This window comes from Coenobita brevimanus, chromosome 42 (assembly GCF_032717465.1).
Source record: "Coenobita brevimanus isolate Jiangsu-jjx chromosome 42, ASM3271746v2, whole genome shotgun sequence".
NCBI lineage: Eukaryota > Metazoa > Arthropoda > Malacostraca > Decapoda > Coenobitidae > Coenobita > Coenobita brevimanus.
This window is the reverse complement of record NC_136995.1, coordinates 2,417,501-2,435,182: the sequence shown is the minus strand read 5'-3', so window position 1 is coordinate 2,435,182 and position 17,682 is coordinate 2,417,501. Positions and strand designations below refer to the sequence as shown.

Sequence of the window (17,682 nt, the reverse complement as noted above, 5' to 3'; positions counted from 1 at the left end):
AAGTTAGACGAGGGGGGTGTGAAGTTAGAGGAGGGGGGTGTGAAGTTAGAGGAAGGGGTTATGTGGCAAGGGGTTAGGGATGAAGGCAGAGGTTAGTGTGAGGTTAGTGGCAGGGGGTTGGGTTTGTTAGAAGTGGGTTGGGGGGCTTACCATTGTGAGTATTCTGGCTATTATCAGGCGACTTTGTTTGGCTAGAGATTTATTTATTTATTTACTCTCTCTCTCTCTCAATCTCTCTCTCGAGGTTTAAGAAGTATATTTCTCTCTCTCTCTCTCTCTCTCTCTCTCTCTCTCTCTCTCTATCTATCTATCTATCTCGAGATTCAAGAAGTATGTTATATTCTCTCTCTCTCTCTCTCTCTCTCTCTCTCTCTCTCTCTCTCTCTCTCTCTCTCTCTCTCTCTCTCTCTCGAGGTTTAAGAAGTATATTTCTCTCTCTCTCTCTCTCTCTCTCTCTCTCACACACACACACACACACACACACACACACACACACACACACACCAGACCTGAATATTTGCAAAGGTATAAAATTAATATGGTGCAGAGGAAGGTCACTAGCATCAAACAAACAGCTCGTGAACTCTGACCTTGACCTCTAATTACGAAAAAAAAAATAATGTAAAAAAAATTCAAGATAAAAACGCGAAATTTTGCACGGCCACAGAAAAAAGCAAAATAAATGGTAAAAAAAAAAATGGGAGTCAGGGGGACGGTGAAGACTCCAAAACCTAATGTAGATCCGCCCCCCCAAAAAAAAAAAAAAAAAAAATCAACTTAAAAATAAAAAAGGTAAAATTTTCACCAATATACTTTCATACTCGTTTAAAAAAAAATTTCATTAAAAAAAATAAATAATTACATTTCGTGTGGATATACTAACTGTACAGGCACAACTGAGAAAATTTTCGGGAAAAAAGAAAAAAGAACAAGGTGAAATTTTGCACCAATATACTTACAAACTCAGGGAGGGAACATTTTCATTCCCTCCCCCTCCCCGGAAAAAAAAAAATAATAACTTGTGTATATGCTTTACTGGCTAAGAAAATTTCCAGTAAAAAAATAAACGTGAATTTCTCCACGAACACACATACACGTTTATTTAGCAAGATTTTCAGTTCCTCCATCCCCTCCTCCGCAAAAAAGTATATAAATAAAGTACAAAAATAAAATCGTGCGGACAGACTCACAGGGAGAAAATTTCCAGCAAAATAAAAATAAAATAAAATAGATAAATAAATAACTAAACACGTGGCGAAACTTTACACCAAGATACAAGCTCAGGAAGAATTTTCAGCCTCCCCCATTAAAAAAGAAAAACGAATTAAACTTTGCAGGGTATACTTACATTCAGTTTACAAATTCACTTAGAAAACTGGTGAAGTTTTGTACATCCATAGTGTTGAAAATAAAATGGTTGAAAATTCGATGCTCTCTCTCTCCTTCCATTCCACATACCTATCTGCTTACAAAAATGTTCATCAATCAATTCTCTCTCTCTCTCTCTCTCTCTCTCTCTCTCTCTCTCTCTCACTTACTTGACTCTTCCCAGGTTCTTGAAGACATCCCTGGGAACTTCCTCCATTCGCGTTTGGTAGAAGGTAAGCTGAAGTTCACGGGCCCGAAGCTCCTGTGGGGTTAGAGGTGAGGTTAGTGGTGAGGTTTGTGGTGGGGTTTGAGGTGGGGTTAGTGGTGGGGTTAGTGGTGAGGTTAGAGGTGAGGTTAGTGGTGAGGTTAGAGGTTGGGTTAGTGGTGGGGTTCAAGGTGAGGTTAGTGGTGAGGTTAGTGGTGAGGTTAGAGATGAGGTTAGTGGTGGGGTTAGTGGTGAAGTTACTGGTGAGGTTAGTGGTGAGGTTAATGGTTGGTTCAATGGTGAGGTTTGAGAGAGAGAGAGAGAGAGAGAGAGAGAGAGAGAGAGAGAGAGAGAGAGAGAGAGAGAGAGAGAGAGAGAATCGGTAATACGATAACTCATAATAATAATAATAATAATAATAATGAACTGAGGAAAAATAAAGCCAAAAAGAATGTAATAAAATGGCTATACTCTTTTCAATTTAACCTCCATGGCCGAAAAAATATATTACGGCTTAGCTTCCTTTCCATAGCACTTCTTCGTGACTAGTACCATATTTTGTTGTCTATTTTAACTTAGATATGATTAAAGAGAGAGGGTAAGTTTAGGCCACGTTAAGGTGAAAGGAGTACAGGGTGCATTTGTTAAAAGATGAGGGAAATTAATGGAGATAGGGAGGGAAAAAAAAAAGAATTGAAAAATATAACACTAGAGTGGCACTCAGTGGAGCGCCTCTCTCCGATAAGGGCAACGTAATTTCCAAACCACTCTTCATAATGGGTCAGGTGTTCTAATCATTGATCAGGGTCTTGCAAAGTGTTTTCCGGGTCCAGAATCTGTAATACGACCCGAATCCGTCCCAAAAGTTAATCGATTGTTCCCTGGGACATGCGCTATCTACCCACCAAATTTGGTCCAACTCTCTCTTTTAGTTTTTTGAGTACCTTGCTAACAGAAAAACTAACAAACACTCTTAACGTGGGTGAAAACACACACTCCTTGTCGGAGAGAACAAGGAGAATTAATTGAACACACATACACATCCACACCCACATACACACACACACCCACACACACACACACACACACACCCACGCACACCCACACACCCACACACACACACACACACACGGGAAAAAAGGGGGGGGGTATAGTTTGATGCAGCAGTAAAATGAGCAGATTATAGTGAAATGCTAAACATTTATGAACACCTAGGGGAAGCTAAAATAAATGCTGCTAATGATATATAAAGTTAGTGAAGGGTTGATGAGGTATTAGGAGAGGGGAGGAAAAACATGGAGGACAGTGACGGCCTTCTCTCCTGTATTTAAGGTGGGGGAATATTCATGATTAGCCAGTGACCCGTGGGCGGCAGGAGGGGGTATACACGCGCTGCTCCGCCTCTGTGTTTGTCTAATTCTGTGTGTGTGTGTGTGTGTGTGTGTGTGTGTGTGTGTGTGTGTGTGTGTGTGTGTGTGTGTGTGTGTGTGTGTGTGTGTGTGTGTGTGTGTGTGTGTGTGTGTGTGTGTGTGTGTGTGTGTGTGTGTGTGTGTGTGTGTGTGTGTGTGTGTGTGTGTGTGTGTGTGTGTGTGTGTGTGTGTGTGTGTGTGTGTGTGTGTGTGTGCTCCGTCTCTGTGTTTGTCTGTTTCTATTTGTGTGGTGTGTGTGTGTGTGTGTGTGTGTGTGTGTGTGTGTGTGTGTGTGTGTGTGTGTGTGTGTGTGTGTGTGTGTGTGTGTGTGTGTGTGTGTGTGTGTGTGTGTGTGTGTGTGTGTGTGTGTGTGTGTGTGTGTGTCATCTAAGTAACATTAACCCAAACACACTTACTTTCTCTCTCTCTCTCTCTCTCTCTCACCTGCAGTGCCGTAGGGGAGATCTGCCTCATCCTTGGGCCCATAAGTGTAATATTTGATAAACGGTACGGCAGTTGGTACCTTTGTAACTCCTTCCCTAGCGTACCGTCCACCTGTAGAAGAGATGTTAGAGGTTAGAGGTGAGGGCTAGAGGTGAGGTTAGAGGTCAGGTTAGTGGTGGGGTTAGAGATGAGGTTAGTGGTGAGGTTAGAGGTGAGGTTAATGGTGAGGTTAGAGGTGAGGTTAGTGGTGAGGTTAGAGGTGAGGTTAGTGGTGAGGTTAGTGGTGAGGTTAGAGATGAGGTTAGTGGTGGGGTTAGAGGTGAGGTTAGAGGTGAGGTTAGAGGTGAGGTTAGAGGTGAGGTTAGAGGTGAGGTTAGTGGTGAGGTTAGAGGTGAGGTTAGTGGTGAGGTTAGAGGTGAGGTTAGTGGTGAGGTTAGTGGTAATCGTATGCTTGTTACTTTATTTTACTTATTTAATTTATTTTTATTTTATTAAGTCAGAAATATTATCAGTTTACGAGTTGAGAATGTAGTATTAAAGACAAGATGATTTTAGAGAGAGAGAGAGAGAGAGAGAGAGAGAGTGTGTGTGTGTGTGTGTGTGTGTGTGTGTGTGTGTGTGTGTGTGTGTGTGTGTGAAAAGTGAGAAAGTGAGAGAGTCCTTACATCCGTCATCTCACCTCCAAATTAAGCTGCTGTAGGGATGGCACGTTCTGTAGGGCCTTGGCGAGATTGAAGCGAGGCATGTTTGGGTGTGTGGTCATGTAGAGGCGACGAAGGGACGGCATGGAAGCGAGACAACCGGCCTGGAGGGAGGAGAAGGAGGAGAGTTAGACCTGTATCCTCACGCTGGAGCTCCCTAACACCTTTTCCTAAACGATTTATTCTGTTACTCCTATTCTCGCCTGTTGTGGAAGCTCCCTAATACATTTTCCTAAGTGGTTTGTTTTGTTACACTGTTTTTGGTCGGTTAAGGAAACTCCCAAAGCTCCCCTGAAACTTCCAAAGCTCCCTGCAACTCCTCTGAAACTTCCAAAGCTCCCTGCAACTCCTCTGAAACTTCCAAAGCTCCCTGCAACTCCCAAAGCTCCCCTGAAACTCCCCAAACTTCCCCTGAAAACCCCCAAAGCTCCCTGAAACACCCAAACCTCCCTTTAAACTCCCAAACCTCCCTTTAAACACCCAAACCTCCCTTTAAACTCCCAAACCTCCCTTTAATCACCCACAAAGCTCCCTGAAACCCCCCAAAAGCTCCATGAAACTCCCAAAGCTTCCCCCATCCACACCCACCTCAAACACCTGCAGCGGGAAGTCCCTAATATCAAGAACTTCCAATCTTTCCAGACCCGCGAAAGAGTCATTGACCAGGGAGCGGATTGGATTTTTTTGCATATACAGCTCTCGAAGGCGTGGAAGCATCTGCCAGGCGTTGTTTGCGGGCACTGGAAGCTCGTTGTATGAGATGTCGAGCACTCTGTGTGAGAAAGTGAGAAAGTGAGTGAGATAGGGGGCAAGAGAGAGGGGCTGGGTGGGTGAGTTTGATGGAAGGTGCGAGAGGATGGGAAGACTGGGGAGGGAGGGAGTGGATGTGTGTGTGTGTGTGTGTGTGTGTGTGGATTGTGTGTGTGGAGGGGTGGGAGTGTGTGTGTGGGGGGTGGGAGTGTGTGTGTGTGTGTGTGTGTGTGTGTGTGTGTGTGTGTGTGTGTGTGTGTGTGTGTGTGTGTGTGTGTGTGTGTGTGTGTGTGTGTGTGTGTGTGTGTGTGTGTGTGTGTGTGTGTGTGAGAGAGACAGAGAGAGAGAGAGAGAGATGAACAGGTACACTCACAAAGGAAGAGTAAACAAAACAAAAAACCCAATGAATGTTAAATCAGCCATTGTAAAGGATCACACACACACACACACACACACACACACACACACACACACACACACACACACACACACACACACATTCACCCACACTCCCACCCCCTACACACTCCCACACTCCCACCCCCACACACTCCCAACCTCCCCACACACACACACACACACTAAACATCAAAAGCAACCATCCACTCACCTGATAGACGTCAAATTCGCCATTGTGACCGAGGGCAAATAAGAGAGGATGTTATGGGAGACGTTGAGGTACATCAGCCTAGGCAGGTCGAAGTCAGGTATGGCGCTGAGTGATGTATTTGCCACACTTAGATTCATTAGCGAGTCCTGTAGCCCGTCGAAGGTGTAGCTGCCGAGGTCCTAGGAACGGGGAGAGAGGGGGAGTTAGAGAGGGGAAGAAGGGCAGTGTTTGAGAGGGGAAGAGAGAAGGGGAGTGTTAGAGAGGGGAAGAGAGAAGGGGAGTGTTAGAGAGGGGAAGAGAGAGGGAGTGTTTGAGAGGGGAAGAGAGAAGGGGAGTGTTTGAGAGGGGAAGAGGGAGGGAGTGTTTGAGAGGGGAAGAGAGAGGGAGTGAGTCTGAGAGGGGGAGAGAGGGAGACAGGTCCTAGGGAGGGAGAGAGAGAGAGGGGGGGGAGTTAGAGAGGGGAGAGAAGGGAAGTGTTTGAGAGGGGAAGAGAGAGGGAGTGTTTGAGAGGGGAAGAGAGAGGGAGTGAGTTTGAGATGGGGAGAGAGGGAGACAACAGGGGAAGAGAGTTACAATGGGGGAGAAGAGAGTTAGAGAGGGGAAGAGAGAGTCTGAGAGAGAGAGAGAGAGAGAGAGAGAGAGAGAGACAGAGACACCGAGAGAGAGAGAGAGAGAGAGAGAGAGAGAGAGAGAGAGGGGAGGGGGGCTGTATGAGATGTGGGACGTTTCGCAACACCTCTTCCTTACCGATTTGTTCTCCATAATACACCCTTACTTTCACTTGCCTGTTACCTATTTTGTTTTGTTATCTACATAGTTTGCATTAATATACAGGAGGATATTGAGTTTTAAGGTGCAGAATGAATCGCCAAGGAAGAAGTGTTACGAAATCATCAAAGTCACCTTGAAAATAATCCTTAGTTTTTCTAGATTTCTGTGTAGTGTTAGAGAAGTTAGAGAGGTACTGAAGCAGCATATCCACCCGCGCCTCGCTGTGTTCCTATATATAGTGCCACGTCTCATATATACTTCAAACTGCCACATTCTGCATTGGCTTATATTGCACCTATCTCACAGTTACATCTTATACTCTCTCTCTCTCTCAAACACACACACACACACACACACAGTCACATGTCACACTGCCACACCTCACATACACCTCATACACCTACAATACACAGCGCCGTAACTCACAAATACTTCATTCTTATCCCATACCTCATACACACCTCAGACTGGTACACTACACAGTGCTACAACACGCATATCACAGTCACATCTCACACTCATTCCTCACCGCCACACCTCACGGTTACACACCTCATACACACACTACACAACTGCCACACATCTTAAAACAACAACTGATTTATTATATTTAGACAACTTATTCCCCTAATTCTAACAAAAGAGAATGATGATGATGACGATGATGATGATGATGATGTGACAATCATCATCATCATCATAATCACCATCATCATCACCCAACCCTAGTTCCCTCAGTCAGTGGGATGGGGATACTAACCTTGATGGGATTGTGTGAGACGTCGAGAACGAGAAGGTGCCAAGTGCCTCGGAAGGTACGTCCCTCGATGCTCTTGATGTGATTGTGGGAGATGTCCAGCGCGACCAGGTTATCAAAACGGCCCATCTGTGCATCCGTCAGGGAGTCGATTTCATTGTAGGCCACGTCAATTATGCGGATGGAGTCGGCACACCTCTGGAGGCTGGAATCTGGGAAGCTGGTGAAACGATTGTGTCTTGCACGGAACACCTCGATTGGCGCAGACTTGAAAAGGCCATCGGGTATTCCTCGTAGGTCATTGAAGGAGATGTCGAAGTAGCGCAGACGTTTGTGGTTTTCAAACAGGACTGAGGGGAAGTCAATGAGGCGGTTGTGGCGGAGGCTGATGTACTGAAGGCGTCTGGTCTCCCGGAATGCCTCGTGGTCAATCTCGCTGATCCGGTTGTGTGAGAAATCGAGGTACTGCAGTTGTGGGAAGTTGGAGAACACACTGGCACTGATGTTACGCAGGTTGTTGTGGTGGAAGGACAGGTGAACGATGGAGGAACGCACAGATTCGAAGTAGTCGCGTGAAATCCAGGTGATGTTGTTGTGGCTGAAGTCAATCATCTTGATGCTGGAGTAGGAGTTCCACATAGACCCATTCAGCTTCAGGAAGGGAATGCGGTTGTGGCTGGCATCAATGGTTAGGGTGGTTAGTGTCCCAACTTGTTCAAAGGCATCCAAATTCAGGTTATTCATCTCGTTAAAGGAAAGATCGAGATACCGCAGCTTGGGCATATTCTGGAATGCCTCATATGAAAGAGTGCGAATGTTGTTCCCCTCCAGATCAAGGTGGACCAGACTTTCCAGATTTGAAAATCCAGAACGATCAATTTTCGAGATCTGGTTGTCATCAAGGTAAAGGTACTTCAAGTTCTTGTAGTCATGGAATGTCTGAGTCTCGATCTTCTTTATAGAGTTGAAGGAGAGCTGGATTGACTCGAGATTGGGGTGGTACTGACCCTGGAAATGATTACGTGTGAGGGAAGCAATCTTGTTGTCTTGGAGGTTGAGTTTTCTGAGCCGGCGCATGGACTGGAAACATTCACCACTGACGGTTGTGAGGGCATTGTTGCTCAGGTCAAGTTCTTGCAAGTTGCTAAGGTACTGCATAGGCTGAGGAGGCAGCTGACTCATAGACAGACCATTACTTAGGCGAAGCTCCTCCAGACCACCGCCAATGTTAGCAAATGCCTCATCGTCAAGGCTTCCAATCCTGTTATTGGAGAGGTCAAGGATCTTTACCCCTGGCACATGCTCAAAGGCCTTACCTGACACTCCAGTAATGCCATTTTTCATGAGGTACAACTTCTCCACAGCTGGTCCGAAGCCTTTGAAGTCCTCCTTGGAGAGGGACTTGTCTGGGAGAGTGCTGAGTCCCAGTGTTCTTACATTCCTCATTTCCTTCAGTTTGTCCATTGGGATTGAACCCATGTTGTCCCCAAGAAGGTTGAGGTACTGGAGGGTGTACCTGAACCCATTGAAGGCTTCAGCTGGGTCGAGGGACATTTTATTGTTGCTGAGGGAGAGAGACCGCAGGGAATCAAGCTTATCGAAGGCTTCGGCAGGGATGAAGCTTAGATTGTTGTAGCTGAGGTCAAGCGTCTGAAGGGTGGATTCAAGGCCCCTGAAGGCATTGTTTGAGATGCTCCACAGGTCTGAATCGTGCAGGTACAGCTCCTTGATCTTCGCATCCTTGAAGGCGTCCTCGCTGATGTGGGTCAGTGGGTTGCCTCTCAGTGACGTACGGTTGACTGTCCCAAAGTTCTGGAACGAGTATGGTGGCAGTGACTCAATCTGATTGAAGTCCAAATTGAGGGTGTCCATGGAAAGCGAGCCGGTGAACATGACGTCGAAGGTGACGGTGATGCGGTTCCGTGCCAGGTTGAGTGTCTGTAGTGAGCGCACCTCCGTCATGGCCTCCAGAGGGATGTCCGTCAGCAGGTTGTTGGCCAGGTTGATGTGGGCCAGCTGAGACGATGAACCCTGCAACATGTATACATAGGTTTAGTCTATTAAGGATAGGTAATCTATCTACTGCACCTCCTGTAACACCTGAATTCTGATGACTGGAGGAGTGTATGCAGGTGAGGTGGAAGGGGAGACCGAGGACGAGATGTTGGGATGGACAGATGTTGGGAGAGGGAGGTGGAGGGTGAAGGAGAGACCGAAGATGAGATGTAGGATGGAGTGGAGAGATTATCTGAGAGAGGTGTGTGGGTTGAAGAGAAGACAGCCAAATGGCAGAGGTCAGGGCGACTTGGAGGCGATTGTTGCTACCCCTTATGAGATTAAGGCATCTGGACTGATAGACAGATATATAGATAGATAAATATATAGACAGACATACAGATAAACATACTGATACAGAAATAAACAGATGGAGAGAGAGAGAGAGAGAGAGAGAGTCCACAACATCTCAAGCACCAATTAATTCACAAACGAGATTTAAGCAAGGGTGACAAGCAGACTTTACAAATGACCTTCACCTCCTCGCAGTGAAAAAAAAAATCAATCAACTCACCTGGAACGCCCTGGTGTTGATGGTGTGGATGTTGTTGCCCCGGAGATTGAGTGATTGAAGGTTCTCCAGCGTGCGGAAGATGCCCTCGGGTAGGATCGTCAAGGAGTTCTCTGCTAGTACTAGTGACTTGAGGGACATCTGGTATCCCTCGAAGTCATCTAGGGTCAGGTCTGAGATGAAGTTACCTGTAGAAGGTGATAGAGTGAGAGGATGAGATTAGTTGAGGTGAGTTCAGTGAGCACTGGAATAAGAAAAAAATGTTTCATGGATTTTTGGTGCCTCTCGAAGTCGTCATGAGTCAGGTCTGAGATGAAGTTACCTGTAGGAGATAGAGTGAGAGGATGAGATTAATTAAGGTGAGATCAATGGGCTCTGAGATAAGAAGAGGTGTTTTTTTGTGATGTTTGGTGCTTCTCGAATCATCAGGGGTCAGGTCTGAGATGAAATTACCTGTAGGAGGAGATGAGACAAGGTGAGAAGGTGAGATTAGTGGGCAGTGGGATGAGAAGACAAGGAGATAAGATGAGGTAGGTTTAGCTGTGGTGAGACAGGAAGAAAATGTTTTAGGGATGTCCACGAGGTCTTCTGGTGTCAGGTCTGGGATGAAGTTACCTGCAGAAGGGGATGAGACAAGGTGAGATTAGCTTTGGTGAGATCAATGGCCTGTGAGACAAGAAGAGGTGTTTTGAGGATGTTTGATGCCTCTCGAAGTCATTAGGAGTTAGACTGGAGAGGAAGTTGTCCATAAAAGCAGACGAGACAAGGTGAGATTAGTTGTGGTGAGATTAGTGACCAGTAGGATGAGAAGAGATGTTTTTAGGGATGTCTGATGTCTCTCCAAGTCATCAGAGGTTGAGCAGAAGATGAAGTTACCTGCGAAATGAGACAAACTTGGGATTAGAAGAGAATTACTTCGGTGTGATGTGAGAATGGTGAGGCGTGAGGGAGGTGGGTTCGACAGGAGGTGAAGTTAACAGGAAAAAGAAAGAAAATATAGAGATAAGCTGTTGCAGGATCAAAGGGAAGTTACCTAGGAAAAGATATAAGAAAGGATGTAGAAGAGAGAGAGGTTGGTGAGATCAGGTGTGGTATGGTCAAGTGGTAGTGAGATGAGGTTAGTTTTGATATGGAAAAACGGGAGGCTGAAAATGAGTGGTCTTACATTTCTTGAAGATGAATGGAAAGAGAGTGGTTAAAATAGAATGAGGTTAGTGAGATTAAAAGTGAGGTCAACTATAGCTGTTAAAATCAGAGTTACGTACGAAATGGAACACGAAAGGGATTAGAAGGGCGATTAAGTTGAAGTTACCTGAAGTGAGAGTGAGTGAAATCCAAAGTGCCAGACAGCAAAGACCATATGGCACTATGTTGGTATTTGAAGGTATGGTAAGGTGTAGGGAGACCACGGCAGACGATAATTAGAAAGTAAAGAGTGATTTTAGATTAGGTGAAGGAAATGGAACGCCAATGGGAAGTCCTTAAACTATTCATGCCATAAAACCAAGTGTCTAATCTGATAAAGAGTAGTGGGAAAATAAACAGGGAAATATCAAGAAGAGGAGGACAGGAAAGAAAGATGGGAGACAAAATGGCCTCTTTTAGTCGCCTCTTACTACATGCAGGGATATTGGGGAATTATTTCCCCCTCTCCATAGCTTTTTTTTTTTTTTTTTTAATGCCAGGAAGAAGCAACCAAAGGCCAGGAGCCCGCAAACTGTTCCATCCAAGAAAAAAAACAACAAAAACAATACAAGAGAGAGCCAAATTCAAGATCCGATCATTTCGAGATGCCTGGACACACTGCGTTAGAAAGACTGGAGATCATAGGGTGCAGGAAATACACAAAGAGGGCGACAGTTCCGGAGTTGACCTGTTGCATGAATGACTGGGAGTAACGATTAACTCTTGCTGAAGAAGAAATACGTAACAGCAAAAATAAAACGAATATGGCGTATCCTGGTTAAAGGATAAAAATCTGGCAAAAAAATAGAAAAAAAAGAAAAGAAAAGAAAAACGAAGCATACAGCTCCCCCGTCACATCTGTCAGGCGTCAGGTGTATCGTCACACACTCTTTCTCTCAAGGCCCACTTTAAGGACAAGCCTCATCTTTGTATCGTCTCAAAGTCTTCACGTTCTTTCTCGCCAGATCTTACAGTCCAGGCCTTATCACGGCATCTCACAATCTGTCAAAGAAATACTCAAATCTCGGCATTTTCTTTTGGCAATTTATCCTTTAATTTTGCAAGAATCAGTTCACTTAATCTCACTTTTTATCTTTTTTCTCCTCTCTCTCTCTCTCTCTCTCTCTCAGGTTATCGAAGCTCCCTAACACCTCTTCCTTGCCGATTTATTTTTGGATACGGCTGGCTAATATCGTTTTGTACCTTATTTCTGCAGAGTATGGCGATATTGGAATGATTTAACCAACACAGAGGAGGACGGCAAGGTCTATTAAGCAAAATAAATCGCTCAGGAAGTGGTGTTACGGGCCTATATCCTTCTGATGCTGAATATTAATATCTGGTGGTAGCAAGAATATACTGTAAAAAAAAACACACACACTGAAGGGACCACCGTAGAATATCCTGTAAAAAAAAAGCAACTCGTACTGATTGGAGCCAATGGAATAAATCTCTAAATAAAATATGCAAAGTGTGATAATTATACAGCGTGATAAATGATAAATAAGGCCCAAACAATCAATAACGAGGCGCTAATGACTCACTTAATTGCCCCGGCCCGTTAAACTACCAATAACGGGGCTCATTAACAAGCTCATTAGAAGGGCCTGTGCATTACGCCACGCAGAGTTAATTAGGAGTTTAAAATGTACGGTTGAGTGTTTAGGTACTGGACTAACTTGTAAATAAATAAATAAATAAATAAACAAGATTGGCAGTTTGGAAAGTTGGCAAAATCTTCATCGTCATTATCATCATTATTACAGTCATAATCACCATCATTATCATCATCAAAACCACCATCATCAATATCATCACCATTATTATCACCAACGCCACGACCATCACCACCTCAATCATCATCATCATCATCATCATCACTACAATCATAATCACCATCATTATCATCAAAACCACCAGCACCGCCATCATCATCATCATCATTACAATCACAATCACCATCATCATCAAAACCACCACCACCACCACCATCAATATCACCATTATCATAACCAACACCACAACCATCACCAACTCAATCATCACCATCATCATCACTATTTTAATCTTGAAACACTGTCCTGGACATAACAATTTTGGAAAAGAATTTATTTTGAGTTACAATCAAAACAAAATGCAAAACTAATCTATGTTAAGGTGAGTCTACATTACCCCAACAGAGGACCTAAACATATCCGAGGTTCCAAAATTGTAATACTTTTTTTTTTCTTCTTTTTTGTATGGAACAGTCTGGCCAAATCTCATAAAGTCTAGCACATTTTTTTGACATGTTTTTGGTATATTTTGAAACGTTTTTAATACATTTTGGGACAATTGCTTTTTTTTTTTGCACTTTTCTGCATTTTTAAAAACATTTTTAGCATTTTTCTCAGTTTTTGGCTGTTTTGGGGAAACAGTTTCTGACACAATTTCTTTTTTTTTTGCACACAGTTTGAGAGTTTTTGGCACTTTTTTTAAGCACTGAATAGTTTGTCAAGATCTCGTATATTTTGGTACAGTTAAATGAGGATGTAAACAACGTAATGAACAGGATTGTATGCATATCACACATCTCAGATTACCTTTTTCCCCCAACACTTTCCAGTTTACGGTGTCTAAGGAACGAAAACAAGTGCTAACACAATGACAGCTACGATATTTTTACTGAGCTGGCTACACATTTTTTCTTCACTGGGAGCCTGAGGGTTGACACCAGGAGGGAAAACAAAAAAATAAAAAATAAAAGCTACAATAAAATAAAATAAAGACATATCATACAGTAAAGGCAACATACAGACACAGACACAGACATACAATAAAAACGTACAATAATGACAGAGGTAAACACCTTTACTGTAATAATGACAGCCACATAATTAACGTACGAGAATGTTAAGATGTAATATGAGAAAATTAATAAAAACTGCTACAGAATCGCCAGTTACAACATGACATATACATTGAAATCCCCTTCCCCATGAGGTCTCGGGTTATGACCTTGCAGATTATATTGATGTGCACAGCAGGAGACATACGTAATAATCCACTTCGTTATGATGAAGAGTGTGATGAACTTTTGAATCCTAGTGACACAATCTTCGGTGACCAACAAAAATTTTATCGTATATTGTAAGTTTCATGAGTGTTCAGGTAAAGATGTGGACTGAAATTTATATCTCCAGCTGTACATTAAAATCCCCTTACCTGTGAGGTCGAGGGTCTTGAGTTTGCGTAGCCTCCGGAGAGCGTCCCTGGGGATGCGCGTGAGGTCGTTATACTGAAGGTCCAGCTCCCATAGTGACCTCTCCACCCCGTAAAAGGCCTTCTCCGGCACGTCCAGGAGGGCGTTGTGGCGCAGCTCCAGGCGCCACATCTCTGCAGGGAAAGGGAGTTGTGGAGAGGTGAGAGAGGGTTTAGAAAGAGGGTTAGAAAGAGGGTTTGGTTTAGAAAGGTTAGGTTGGGTTTAGAAAGAGGGTTAGCAGGGTTAGAAAGAGGGTTAGGATTAGAATCAGGGTGGGGAGGGTGAAGAGAATTAGGAGGGAGAAATGGCGCTGGAGAATTTGTGACATTTAGAAAGACGTTAAAAGGGGGTTAAGATGTCTCTGCAACGAGGAGGACGACTGCAGAGGTGTTAGGATGGATTCGAAGGGGTTAGGAGGATCAGAGAGTGGCTTAGGAGGGTTAGAAAGAGGGTTAGGAGAAGCTGTGGGATTTAGAAAGAGGTTAGGAAGGGAAGGAAGGAAGGATATCACAGAAAGGTTACCGAGATTTTAAGAGAGTAACTGGATTAGGTGGATGAGTTAGGTGGATAGGTAGATGAAATAGGGTTGGAATGAGGGTTGGGAGAAGCTATGGGATTTAGTAGGAGGTGAAGGAAGGAAGGAAGGAAGGAGGGAAGGAAGGAAGGAAGGAAGGAAGGAAGGAACGAAGGAAGGAAGGAAGGAAGGAAGGAAATCACAGAAAGGTTATTGAGATTTTAAGAGAGTAACTGGATTAGGTGGATGAGTGGATGAGTTAGGTGGATAGGTAAGTAAAATAGGGTTGGAATGAGGGTTGGGAGAAGCTATGGGATTTAGTTGGAGGTGAAGGAGGGAAGGAGGGAAGAAAAGAAGGAAGGAAATCACAAAAAGGTTACTGAGGTTTCAAGAAGGTAACTGGATTAGGTGGATGAGTGGATGAGTTAGGTGGATAGGTGGATAAAATAGAAAAGTGTTGATGGAAAAGTGAATGATAAAATTTCTGACTGGGATGGCACAGGGATAAGTGGGGAGCAAGTGGGATTTAAGAGGGATAAATGGGGAGATAGAGGGATTTAAGAGGGATAAGTGGGTAGATAGTGGGATTTAAGAGGGATAAGTGGGGAGACAGTGGGATTTAAGAGGGACAAGTGGGGAGACAGTAGGATTTAAGAGGGATAAGTGGGGTGATAGAGGGATTTAAGAGGGATAAGTGGGGAGACAGTAGGATTTAAGAGGGATAAGTGGGGTGATAGTGGGATTTACACAAGGGATTTAGACGTGATTAAAGGAACTGGGGGATTTAAAGGAGGATTACTGAGATATACTGGACATGAAGTGATACAGAGTTTGGAAGACGGTCAAAGAGTTGATGGGCAGATTTCTGGAGGCTGGATAGATATCAAAATAGATAGATAGATATAGATACATAGATAGATACAGACTGATTGATTGATAGATAGATAGATAGATAGATAGACACAGATAGACAGACAGAGACAGTAAGACAGATAGGCTGACGGACAGATATTGATTGACTGAGAGAGAGAGAGAGAGAGAGAGAGAGAGAGAGAGAGAGAGAGAGAGAGAGAGAGAGAATGTACAGCAGTGTTATAAGGCAGATACAGAGAGATAGACCTCTCTCTCTCTCTCTCTCTCTCTCTTTCATCATTAGCGGCATTACCTAATTAGCCCCTAATTACCTTGTTCATCACACACACATTCATTATCTTCACTCACCTAGTCTCTTTTCTGGTCACACTTTATAGTTCTCTCTCTCTCTCTCTCTCTTTTATCATTAGCGGCATTACCTAATTAGCCCCTAATTACCTTGTTCATCACACACACACACACACACACACACACACACACACACACACATTCATTATCTTCACTCACCTAGTCTCTTTTGTGGTAGCACTTTATAATTCTCTCTCTCTCTCTCTCTCTCTCTCTCTCTCTCTCTCCATTCACCTATTCTTTCTTGTGGTGGCAATTTATACTCTGTCTGTCTGTCTGTCTGTCTCTCTCTCTCTCTCCATCAGCAAAATTTATAAAACCAGAAAAATTAATATGACATGAAGGTCACAGTCACCTGGTGGAGGTAGAAATAAAGGAGAAATAAAAGCAAAAATAAAGCACCCCCCCAAAAAAAAAAAAAAAACGGGTGTAACTATTTTTTTTTTTTTTTTTTTGGTGTACGAAAATTTAAAAAATGTTCAAAATTTCAGATGAACAATTTTGAAACCCTTATATAATATTTGGAAACGTTTCTTGGGTTTAGACCGCACGGCTGGATCACTGGTCATGCGTGTCTCGGAAATGATCGTTCTGGTTTTGCATAATTAACGTTCGCTTGTTTATTTGGCGCCGGTATCGATTGCTTGTTTATCTTGCTTGTTTATCGTCTGCTTGTTTATGTTGCTTGTTTACTGTCTGCTTGTTTATGGTGCTTGTTTACTGTCTGCTTGTTTATGTTGCTTGTTTATTGTCTGCTTGTTTATCTTATTTATCGTCTGCTTGTTTATCTTATTTATCGTCTGCTTGTTTATCTTATTTATCGTCTGCTTACCTTGTTTATTTATCGTCTGCTTGTTTATCTTGTTTATTTATGGTCTGCTTGTCTTATCTTGCTAATTAATCGTTTGCTTCTTTTATCTTGCTTGTTCATCGTATGTTTGTTTATTTTGCTGATTTATCACCTGCTTGTTTACCTTGCTTAATGTGCTTATCGTCTGCTTGTTTATCTAGTTTACTGATCATCTGCTTATTTATCGCCTGCTTGTTTATCTTGCTTATTTATCGCCTGCTTGTTTATCTTGCTTATTTATCGCCTGCTTGTTTATCTTGCTTATTTATCGCCTGCTTGTTTATCTTGCTTATTTATCGCCTGCTTGTTTATCTTGCTTATTTATCGCCTGCTTGTTTATCTTGCTTATTTATCGCCTGCTTGTTTATCTTGCTTATTTATCGCCTGCTTGTTTATCTTGCTTATTTATCGCCTGCTTGTTTATCTTGCTTATTTATCGCCTGCTTGTTTATCTTGCTTAATTATTGCCTGCTTGTTTATCTTGCTTATGATCATCTTTTACATCATGATCATAGAAAATAATAAAGAAAGCCTACATAATACATTTTCTTTGCACGTAAAAAATTTTAACTGCAAATTTAAACATGGAAATAAAGATACACATAATGAAGATATTAAACCAAGAGTAAAATGCAATAAAACAAATCAATAAACAAATAAAGGAGGCAAAAAAATCTATTGTGATAATCTGTACTTATCAAATGAACAAAATTAACATCTTTATCATAAAAAAAAAAATAATAATAATAATAGTAACAGTAGTAGTAGTAGTAGTAGTAGTAATAATAATAGTAATAATAATAATAATAATAATTTTTCTGACAGTCCTCCCTTTAATCGGCCAAAAATCTTTAATATTCCTTGAAGATGCGAAAACATTCTTCTGACGCGACTTTTAAAACAAATCACGCCTTACTCCTTCTAAAAATAAATAAATAAAAAATAAAAAAGGGGAGTCAGAATCTACCATAATTCCTTAAAATTCTATGGGGATCCTTTAAACGTCTCGTGAAAGCTCTTAAAAATCATACTTAAATCTTTGAAAAATTCCAAAAAAAAATAGTCTTTCAAATCTTCCACAAGTCTTACA

At 42.7% G+C, this 17,682-nt stretch overlaps 1 protein-coding gene across 1 annotated transcript in view; it reads right to left on the bottom strand.

The window, feature by feature from the left end:
- The window catches only part of chp (leucine rich repeat containing G protein-coupled receptor chaoptin), a 166,234-nt gene that overhangs the window by 4,380 nt on the left and 144,172 nt on the right, over nucleotides 1-17,682 (bottom strand). The window contains exons 5-12 of the mRNA XM_080270726.1: nucleotides 13,971-14,141; nucleotides 9,585-9,769; nucleotides 7,019-9,046; nucleotides 5,488-5,666; nucleotides 4,716-4,899; nucleotides 4,106-4,231; nucleotides 3,427-3,537; nucleotides 1,539-1,630 (exon numbers count right to left, since the gene is read on the bottom strand). Of these exons, the coding sequence (XP_080126852.1) occupies nucleotides 1,539-1,630; nucleotides 3,427-3,537; nucleotides 4,106-4,231; nucleotides 4,716-4,899; nucleotides 5,488-5,666; nucleotides 7,019-9,046; nucleotides 9,585-9,769; nucleotides 13,971-14,141 (3,076 nt within the window). The remainder of the gene's footprint in view (nucleotides 1-1,538; nucleotides 1,631-3,426; nucleotides 3,538-4,105; nucleotides 4,232-4,715; nucleotides 4,900-5,487; nucleotides 5,667-7,018; nucleotides 9,047-9,584; nucleotides 9,770-13,970; nucleotides 14,142-17,682) is intronic.